Source organism: Merops nubicus, unplaced genomic scaffold, assembly GCF_000691845.1.
Source record: "Merops nubicus isolate BGI_N331 unplaced genomic scaffold, ASM69184v1 scaffold50180, whole genome shotgun sequence".
Classification (NCBI taxonomy): domain Eukaryota; kingdom Metazoa; phylum Chordata; class Aves; order Coraciiformes; family Meropidae; genus Merops; species Merops nubicus.
In genome coordinates, this window is record NW_008585833.1 from 1 (window position 1) to 10,709 (window position 10,709).

Sequence of the window (10,709 nt, forward strand, 5' to 3'; positions counted from 1 at the left end):
CCCTCGCCCCCAGGCAGAGGCGCCGCGGTCATCTGGGCCCGCCCTCGGCGCCCTTTTCATCCGGATCCCGTCACTAGCACCGCGCCCCTTCCCGCTCCGTCGTTGAGGGCCGGGGCGCGGGGGGATGGGCCTCTGGGGCGCCCGGAGCCCCCTTCTCCCAGGGCATCGTGCTTCAGGGCTCCGTTGCCTGCCGCCTGTCCCTGAGGCTTCCTTATGGTTTGGGTTCGGTTTACAAGCTGAATTGAAGCCCTCTGTCAGAACCGGGCTTGGTTTCTGTGTGAAACTTGGTCGTGCTTTATCGGCAGGTCTGAAGAGGCAGCGCTCCCGGTCGGGAGTGTGTAAAAATGTGGTTGGAGGATCACTAGAGACAAAATACCGTGACTGCGTTAATATGGGGAAGTGTTTGAAGAAGCCTTGAATTACTCCTTAGTTTAGCTCTCCTTTTCCCCCAAGAGTAATTAAATTATGAATACTCTACAAGCGAACATCCTTTTGGATTTCAAGCTATTAACCGCTACTTAGAGAACTTGCAGATCTGCCAAACACACATATCTGACATCTTTACCCATCACTAGCAGCGTCTCATTAGTTGACATCCTGGAAGACGCAGCAGCAGCCAGAGCACGTGGATGTTCCCGGCAGCTGGAAAGGCAGAGGATCTGTGGCAAGGCTCCCAGGTTCCAGGGAAAGCACTGTGAAGCTGTTTTTGATAAAGTGGGTTCCACTTTTAAACCACTGTTTCTGTTTGCACACTTTTACTCCACAATAAGGTACTAAAATAAGAAAAAGCGTGTCCAAACAGGAGTCTCAAGCTACTGATTCCATATTACTAAATATCTTAGACCATAACAGTTTTATTTCTGTCTAGACAAACACTAAACCTTTTCAGAAAGATATGATGTCAGGGTTCCAAATTAACTGTTCTGTGAAAATAATACCTTTATTACAACTTTTCCAAGTGGTAGTAACTAGTATTTGGGCAGTAATCTAAGAAAGAATACGAGGTTACAGGCACAATTGTCACATGGACATAAATCACCTTTTAATACTATTTTCTTACTGTTGGCAATTTGAATACTCCTTTTTGTCTTTTCAGGTGAGAATTATTTAATGCAATAAAATAAAAGTAAAAGGTCTTTCTTAAACCTTGAGGAAAAAAGGAAATCTCTGTGCAATGCTGTGCATAGTGGAGGAGGGAACCATCTCTATTAGTCCAGCTCAAACACAAGTGCTCTTCTGAGCCAGAAGTGTACTTATGAAATGTTTCAGTGTCAGAAGATGTGGGCTATTCTGTGAAGGGTGTTTCCTACTACAACACACCCAGGCATGAAAATAACTGAAGATCAGACGATGACACCATTCCCTGCCTCCTGGCAGGAGGAGCTCAGGTTTTGTGGCCAGTACATTTAGTTGATGGCATCCTGGTGGAACTCATGGGTTTGGTGATCAAACTCCTACTGGGACAGAGTATTTTCCTGGGGATTTAAGAAAAATAGCAATTATTCTAAGATTAAAAGTACGGTCACAAGAACTGGCAACACAAATGTTATTCTGCTGCATAAATGTTAAGTAATAACAACCAAAGAACATCCACATGCTTTGAACGTGTTAAGTGTATTGGCTGGCAAAAGGCCAAAGCTCAAGTCCTCAGTCATCTGGGAAGTGTAAGTGGCCTGTCTAATTCCTACCACTTTTTAAACTGTTTGGTTTTCTGTAATAGCTGCAGGGGTTGGAGCAGGTTATAGCAGCAGATCAGGTGGTTGAGTCTGAATTGAGCCTTGTTTGGACTCGCTGCCACATGGACCTGGAGCTTCTAAGAGAGCTTTTGCATCCGTGAGGCCAACTGCAGTTAGGATATTCAGACATAGTTGTAAATACCATGTTAAACCTAATTTTTCAGACACAGTTTTAAAATGCCAAGTTCCATTTTTATTCTTTACATCTGACGTGTTTTACTTATCTTGAAATTGGCGTTTTGGGATGAAACTTAATAAAATGTTACAAATGTTTGAAAGTTCATGCTTAAAACCTGCCTCCTAAGTAGTATGTGTGCTTTGGTGTTCCTCCCTTTTCAGTGGGTAGTAAAACCCTGCCCAGCTGCAGACTGCCAGCATGGGAAACCTTGCTTCAAACATTGCTCACCACTTTTTTCTTTGAATTTAAAAAAATTACTTTCAAAGATGGCCCAAAGTCTAATAACTTCACCAGAATACGCTAAATATATCTAATAGGCTAAGGTGAATTCTCAGTGTATGAATGCATGGGGTTTATTTATCATTTAATTGGTTTAGGTCCAGTGATGACAGTTCTCTTGAGAGGGAGCCAGATTCTGCAGAGAACTTGGTCCAGCGTTTGACACCGCATATACCTGAAGTCTCATGAGAAGAAAAAGCAAGTTTCTTGATGCCTAGCAGAGTAAATCCAAATTTTACAGTGAGTGATGCTCTGTGAAAACAAACTCTGGGAAACTTTATCAAGATTTGAGAGTAGTTTCAAGCATAATGAGGATGGCTCCAGCACGTTAGGCTGCAGACGGGGTTTGTTTTCAGCCCTTCCAAGCCTTGTCCCCGTGGGTGTGTAGTGAAGAACATCAAAATTCCCACCCGTGAACATCAGGCCTGTTGTCTGTGAGATGCTGTATAATTTTGTTAGCTTTTGGAGGAATAATTCTGCATTTTTGTTAAATTTTTCTTCAATTTCATAGTGGTTAGCCTTTTAAGTAAATATTAAAATTTCAGATAGGATGATTATTTCAGCAGAAACAGGAACAAAAAAATATCCAGAATTATTATAACTGGATACAAGAAAATATTTTTAAAGGTCAAACCCAGCCCTGCCTTGCTTCCAAATTTAAGCCGTGTTGTCCTATTATGTTTCCTTCTGGGGATTTTGTGAGTAGGAGTGCCCTACATCTGCCTCCTGCAAGTTTCTTATGCTTTCTGTCTTTCCTCTGGAATATTAAATAACTCAAACTACGCTGAATCACTGGTTAGGCTGATGGGCAGGTTAGATTGAAGTAGGCCTTGGAGCTTCTGTGGAATGTGACTTCTTTTTTGTAATGTTATCCTGACATTAATGGCATAGAAAGCAACATTGTAGTTAAATTACATTGAAGTTAATTGCATAGAAAGCAACATTATAGTTACATTAGTAACTATATAACTGTATAATTTACATTAGTAACTATAGAAGAATGTAACTCTTCCTATTAGGGTGCTCAGAATCTGGGCTAGTACCATTCAAGAAAGTACTTTTTACTTTATTGGCATAGGATTGAACACAAAAATCAGAGATTCGGTCTTAAGTGCAAATAAATTGCTTGGTTTCCTTGCCCCGGTAGCAAATTGCTGGCACCTCGGTGTATCCAACAGTCTCAAACACAACCTCAGACTGAAATGCTCGAGTGAGCATCAGTCTGGAGGGCTTCACATTTGTCAAGAGCCAATGAATGCAATGGGCCATAAAAATATTTCTCTTTCTTGGAAGTCTAACTTCTGTAAGCAATAAGTATAAGCAAGCATTGTTGGGTTAATGTCTTATTCACCCAGGCTGTATTTATTTCTTTGAATTTGGCAGGTTCATTTATGAGATTGGAAGTAACTGAGCTCCAGCACCCGTCTGGGTGCGGAGGCCTTTTCACAGGGGATATTCAGCACTGGGAAACGGATTTGCGGATTTGCATGGGGGAAAAATGGAGGCAGAAATAAACTTCTGGAATTGAATCTCGGTCCCGGAACGATGGCATCCCGGCTGTATGCACATGCTTTCAATATCTCCCTGGTAGAGAAGAGGAGTTTGTGCATAAATGGAACACCATGGATTTGGCATCTCCTGGAAGAATGTGTCGGGAACGTGTGGGAGTACTGGAGCGTTGTCACAGGGCTGATCTCCATTGTCTGTTTTCTGTTTGCTGCGCTACCGTACGTTTCAAGTCTTAAGCAGTCCTCAGATTGAAACATGAGTAATCTTGCCTGAAGCCTTTTCAAAAGCTGCCTCTTTTTTTTTTTTTTTTAATTTTATTTTATCTTGGATATGTTTGTCTATCTGCATAATACAGATACAATATCCCAGAAAAGCATGTTGTTCATGTTTGCAAAAATATTTGGTGGTTGACAAATTAGCTTGATGTACTGTTCCGTTGTACTGACTTGACACTAATCTCTGCCACTTAGAGCAAATGAGAATAAATCACCTCTCCCCTCTTATCTCCTCCGCCCCGAGAATGCACGTGCACACGCAGGCACCCTTGCAGCAGAGGCTGGCTCAGTGTTTCTTTAAACCGCACACTGTGTCACCAGCACCTTTGTGCTGGCTCCTGCCAATTCAGCTGGGATTGGGAACAGGTCAGCTCAGAGGCGGGATGTGAGTTAGTGCCTCAGTAGCGCTAAATCTGTTGCTGTTTGGTCACTGGCACTGGGTTTAAGCTTCAAATATGAGGAGATGAAAAAGGAGAAGCAGGAATACTCCCAGCAGGTGACAGTGCCTGAAACAAAACGGGATTGACTCCAAAGTCTGTCCCCATAAGGGTGATGTAATTTACTGGACGAGTCAAAGGCTGTGGAAATAGAGCAAAATAAACCCATTCTCAGTAAACTGTTGAGCTTCAGAAATATTAGTTGAAATGTTAGTTGAAAGGGGGCTTTACATTAAAACTGTCATGCTAGTGAGCATGGAATTCATCAAGATAAGTCAAATGGAGTCACATTTGGGATTGCTTCATAGTCCCTGCTGTGAATCTGAGTAACAGCTCTCCAATTTGGAGCCACAAGTGTAGTTGTCAACTCTTTTAGAAGCTTTGTTCATTCTTAGCCCTTCTATGTTTAATACCAGTGGTTTTCTTATTTCAGTATTTTAAAAGCTGGTATTTACAGCAGACAAATATAAAATGCTTACGGCATAGTTCTCGTGTCCAGAAAATGGTATTTCAGTGCAGGCCACACAAAAGGAGCACATGAAAGTGGTAATGAGGTTGTGATTTGAGCCTTCTGTTATGCTAGAGTAAATCCTGGGGAGCTATAGTGATACTGAAGAGGAGTTCTTCAAAAGGTAAGTGGAGTGTTGCTGTGATAGGCCTCTTGTGGTTAGAGTTTTAATCTTTCTTTATTCAGATTTTGAGAAATGCACTTCTGAGCTTATGAAACGTTTTATGCTTACACGATTTTACAATTACTTCTGAAATTTGTGCCAGTCAAATTTACGTGGCCTGCCAGAGCGGAAGAGTGGATCAAGCGCTGTCTTTGGGATTTCTGCTGTGTTGGATAGCTGGAGATCTCACAAATTTCATCGGCTGCTATTTAACCAATCAACTGCCGATTCAGGTAATCTGCCAATGTGCCTACTTTTTCAATTTATTGAAAAATTTAATGAAAGCGAGGGTTTCTCTGAAAGGAACAGGCATTTTCAGCAATGCATTAATTGTCTGAAACTTTCTTATCTCTGATTTTTATTTTTGACTTTTAATTGATAAAGAAAAGGGTCTGTGTCATCTGCCTGCAAGAAGTTTTCACATGCTCAAGAGGGACCCAAGGGTGGGCAGAGATGTCTTCTCTTTTATGACTTAATGTATGACGCTCACCATTCCATCTCCCCGTGATGAAAAGGGGAAGAGAGAATGTTTGGTTTGTCTTACAAGAGACAATGAGTAAGATTAATAGCTTCCAAAGTGCTGGGAAACTAGATGGAGCAGGCTTAAGCAAGTCCCTGTTGCATAAGGTCACACTGCATTCATCTGCAGTGGTCTAACTTGTTTTGCAGTGGAAACATTTTTTTTTTTTTTTGGCAGTGCTTTGGTATTTGTCATTCACATTATGATTATGAAGCAAAATTTCCATGCAGTTAAGGTATTTTGAACTATTTCTATACTGAACAACCAAATGTATCTTCTCTTTCAGATTGCCACTGCCATTTTTTATGTTAACATGGATATAATTATGATTTCACAGTTTGTCTACTATAAACTCAAGAATCAGAAGATGACAAAATGTAAGGTTTTTCAGCAATTAAAATGTTCCCTGTAATGTAGCACACTTTACTTTGATATTTTCTACAGCATTTAAAAGATAGGTTTTTCAGAGGGTTCATAAATTATAGTGCACAAATTCTGTTTAAGTTGTTAGACCTCTTGCTGCCAGTTTTCTCAGGCTCTTGTGCAAATCCTACCCTTGCTCTTCTCTTCCTTTCTGCCTTTCTCTTTCCTTACCCACATAATATCTATGAATATTTTCTGCGTAGTACTTTCAATTTATAAAGACATAAAATATGCAGTTATTTTGTGGAATCTGGTTCCGCATTTTACCTCACTCCATGGTTTTACTGTCTACTTACAGCTAGCTAAATACATGTCTAAGTTGAAAGCAAGTATTATTTTTTGTGTGGTTCAGTTAGTTTCCCCCATGTTGATTGAAACCGGACTTTATTTGCTTATAGCATAAAATATCTTGACATCTTCATGTGTTCGGTTTCAATGCCTATAGTTAAAAAAACATATTTAAGGGGAATGAAATTACTTGAGTTGTGCTTCACAAAATCCTGGCAGTAGTTGTAGTGTTCAGCCTACCAGTGGGCTACTGTTTTGACTGAAATGGAAGATGAAAAGCTCCGTTCACATTGTACCAAATCGAAACCATTAACTCATCAATCTAAAAAAAAAAAAACCCAACAAACCATTATCAAAAGAAAATCTATGGTACAAAAGAGGTAACAAAAAGCTGAAGTAAACCAGATGCCTGCCCAGCAGACTGAATAGGCATAAAGCAGATTCATTCAGTATGGAACTGATAATAAACCTGGAGATAGGTCAGCGCTGAAGAGATTTCCTTCCTGCTGCCTACTCTTGGAAGCAAACACAGGCTTTTGTACATTTTAACTGCCAGTGCCTGTTTCAGCTCAGTGGTTTGTGTAGCTGGGGAGGGAGGAGTGGTGCTGTGATTAAAGCCCCAGAAGAGCCCTTTTCAGTACCCAGCTCTGGAGCAGTTACCACACACAAGTTGGTCAGGTTTGCATCTCTAAGTGCAGCTTGTGGAACAGAGCTACTAAGGTTATTTAGACCACAGGGCTCACTGATGCCATGCAACATTTGTTCCACTGGTACAGTGACTGCAGGACTTCACCAGCATCTTACAGATGCAGAAGACAGCATAGCTGCAGGGTTCTGTAGGATTGTCTGCCTTTAAGTTGTCTCATAGGACGCTTGCTAGGTGGAGCCTGTGTCTTTGAATTTGTGAGTCTCAGTAAGGCTTGATGTCTAGCTAACCAGAGACAGGCACAGTGCTTAGAATTCATCTTTATCTTATAGATACCTTCTTTAAATCTGAAATATCCTCGCTTTTGCAATTTTTAATCAAGAAACCATTATATTCTATTCTACTTAGCAGTTTTCTATCACCTCCTATTTAATGGTAAACAATTAGGAGTTAATATAAGAGATAAGCCGAGTACAAAAATCTTCTCTAGGCGGTGAGGAGTTCCCCTCGTGTTCCTGCACTGCTGCCCTCAGCTGTTGCAGAAAGACACAGCACAACCATGATAGTGAGCAGGGGTGGGCACAGAGCCCAGGAGAAAGAAGTGGCTGCCAAGAAAAAGATACATGAAATTGTACCATTACATTTACATATTTATATTGCCAACAGAAAGTAACCTCAAATCACCAGCAGATGTTATTTTTCAGCTAATTTGTTTGTGTGTCATTCTAGGCAGCAAAAGCCTGAAGAGTTTCTGCATAACCTGGATCACGGTGTATGTAGCACTGTGTGTTATTTTACTCTGTCAGCTGTTACTAAGAAACCCAGAACAGAGTACAGTGATGGAAAGAAGTAATGTAAGTTCTTACCTGATTGCAGTCCAAAAGAATCCCACCCAAAAGCATCTTGAAAAGATTGTGTACTCTGAGCTTTAAAAAAAAATTGGGTGACTTTTATAACAATGATTTAGAGACCATAAATGTGGCACTATGTGGCTGTTTTAACTATGGACCATACATCCCCAAATAAAGAAGTTATAAAATTGCTTCTTTTAGCAGCTTCCTGTGTTTAGGGCTTATTCTGTCCCCTGGGTCATTAGGATGTGCCTCTCTGTGAAATAACCTGTGGATGTGTTGGATTTCTGCGTGTGTGAAATGCTGTAGACATCCATGTAGAGACTGCACGGTCACAAGTGAAATCAATAAAAGTGGAAAATTACAATTGTACCTGCTGCTGCTGTCATTTGAGCAGGAACGTTCACAGGCTCTTCCAGCCATTTGATGGCCTTCAAACTAATGCCAGTCAAATAATTGTAATCCAGCAACATTGCCCAGCAGGGAAGCAGCTTATTTTCAAAACACAGCTAGGGTGAGAAAAACTGTTAAACTGTGAAAAATGAGTATTTGGCTTTCTCCAGACAGGATGATTCTTTTTTTTTTTTTCATGGCCCTAGCTACAGTTCTTAGTTTTGGTTTGAATTATTGTGCTCAGGCTTTTTTAGCAGGAGGACTGGATTGATATTAGTGCCGTATCCAAAGCCTGGCACTAGTTTTGATCTTGGTCGTGGCTATGACGCAGCAGTGTGCATTGTTGTGAGATGAAGATTAAACCCTTTCTAGCCCTCTTTGGTCATTTGAAGAGCAGCACTGAACTGCTTTGAAAGGAGTTCTGTCCAGAAAACCAGCCAGTGGACTCTCAGCTTAATCCTCTGAAATGCCTGAAAACATTCCTGCCAAAATACTTGTACTTTTCTTTTTCAGAACTCTCTTGATATGATTGAAATGTCAGGCTTCATTTGTGGCTATGTATCCTGTGTGTTCTACTTGGGAAGTAGATTTCCTCAGCTGTACAAAAATGTAAGTAGGTTTTTGGCTCAGTACACTTGTGTATTTTACAAAATACCCTGTTGCTTTAGATGTTGGATTCCCTGTTAACAGTGAGCCCTCTTGAACTCGAAATCCTGCTTTGCTTTTACAACTCTCTAAAATGGTAAAGAAAAAAATTGTGGGTTGTTTTTTTTTTCCTCATGCAGAGGAGGATGTGAAAAATTTTAGGAAAACAGTGGTCATTGATTGATGGAGAAGACTGATTGGCAGGGGGAGAGGAAACAATGAAGTATTTACAGTTGGATTTATCAGCTATGAGTAGAAACAGGCTTTGTGTGGTTGTTGTTGTGAGCAAACGATTTCTCTCCTTCTCCAAAATATTCTGCCTTAAGTAACCAACCATGGGATCCAAAGTTAAAATTAATTTGGACTTCTAGTCCCTTTTCACAAAGATGCCATTACTGACTTTTTTCTCCCCAGCCTTTTCACTATCAGTATGTAAAAAAAAAAAAAAAAAAACCAAAAAAAGCCAGAAGACCAGAAAGTTTTACATACAAACATTTATGATTGCTTATGGAAGCAGCTAGTTCATTTCCAAACCCATTCATATTCTCCCTCTACCTTTTCCTTCAGGACTGGAATACCATAGTATTTTCAAAAATAAACGTAGCAACAGATATCCTAAGAACTAAATATCATTTTGGAAGCAGAACTGCTTTGCATTTAGGAAAAAATTACATTAGCTGGAGCTGCTTCTAAGAGCTGTAACAATTTCTGTAGTTTTCAGTGCTGAAACTACTAAGCTTTGATGGTTCAGACTCCAGGAAGAGATGGACAAAAATGACTAAAAGTCTTTGGTTATATTATAGCACAAAATGACAAAATTATATACAACTGGCTACTGCGATAGATTTTTTAACATTTCTCTGTATTTGTGAAAATTTCTCCTTTGTATTTAGTTCCAGAGAAGATCAACAGAAGGCACCTCATACCTACTGTTTGCATTAGCCATGATGGGAAACTGTACCTATGGGCTGAGCCTGGTTCTAAAGATGCCAGCTACCAAATCCTTCCGGGCCCTCTACTTCTTACACCATCTTCCATGGCTCATTGGGAGTTTCGGAGTTCTGTTTCTAGATATCTTTGTATCCTTTTCCTGTTACAGCTAGATTTTCTTAGGATAGGCTTTTTAATAAGTAGATCAGAAATTAAGCAGATTTTTTAAAAATCAAAATCTTAACTCTCTTTCTAACCTGATCATAAAACTCCTTTCTGAACAATAATCTGCATGCTATTTATAAAAATATTTCTTGATAAGAATAACAAGTTTGTAGAAAATATCTACCTTAAAACTATATTGCATAGGTTAACTTATATCTTGTAGCCAAGACACTTCAGAGGACAAGTCTAATGAGGAGCAACTGAGGGACCTGGGGGTGCTGAGCCTGGATCAAAGGAGGCCCGGGTGAGACCTTCTGGCTCTCCACAGCTCCCTGACAGGAGGTTAGAACCAGGTGAGGGTCGGACTCTTCTGCCAAGGAACAAGCGATAGGACAAGAGGAAATGGCCTCAAGTTGCCCCAGGGGAGGCTGAGGTTGGAGCTGAGGAACAAATTCTTTGCCTAAAGGATTGTCAAGGGCTGTCCTAGGCTGCCCAGGGCAGTGGTGGAGTCCCCATCCCTGGAGGGGTTTCCAAGCCATGGAGATGTGGTGCTGAGTGACATGGGTTAGTGAGGACCTGGCCGTGCTGGGTTAACAGTTGAACTTCGTGATCTTAAAGGTCTTTTCCAACCTAAAAGATTCTGTGGAATATTAAAATTGGTCTTCTACTGACCACTTGCCCCATACAGAATGATACCACCATGAACAGGCAGACCAGCAGCCAAATTCCTCCCACCACTCCCACATCACACACCAGAGACCCA

At 40.7% G+C, this 10,709-nt stretch overlaps 1 protein-coding gene across 1 annotated transcript; it reads left to right on the forward strand.

The window, feature by feature from the left end:
* Positions 1 to 3,738: 3,738 nt before the first annotated feature.
* LOC103780706 (lysosomal amino acid transporter 1 homolog) lies at positions 3,739 to 9,954 on the forward strand. Its single transcript, XM_008948398.1, has 6 exons — positions 3,739 to 3,920; positions 5,189 to 5,318; positions 5,892 to 5,982; positions 7,692 to 7,816; positions 8,720 to 8,815; positions 9,745 to 9,954. Exons 1-6 carry the CDS (start codon positions 3,739 to 3,741, stop codon positions 9,952 to 9,954), a joined length of 834 nt encoding a protein of 277 aa, XP_008946646.1.
* The last annotated feature ends 755 nt before the right edge of the window (positions 9,955 to 10,709 follow it).

What these genes read in the sequence shown, in the direction of transcription:
- LOC103780706 (XM_008948398.1), top strand. Translation starts at nt 3,739, where the DNA reads ATGGCATCCCGGCTGTATGCACATGCTTTCAATATCTCCCTGGTAGAG. An exon ending in CAGTGATGGAAAGAAGTAAT is followed by an intron (nt 7,817 to 8,719) that starts GTAAGTTCTTAC and finishes TTTCTTTTTCAG; the next exon opens with AACTCTCTTGATATGATTGA. An exon ending in TTCCTCAGCTGTACAAAAAT is followed by an intron (nt 8,816 to 9,744) that starts GTAAGTAGGTTT and finishes CTTTGTATTTAG; the next exon opens with TTCCAGAGAAGATCAACAGA.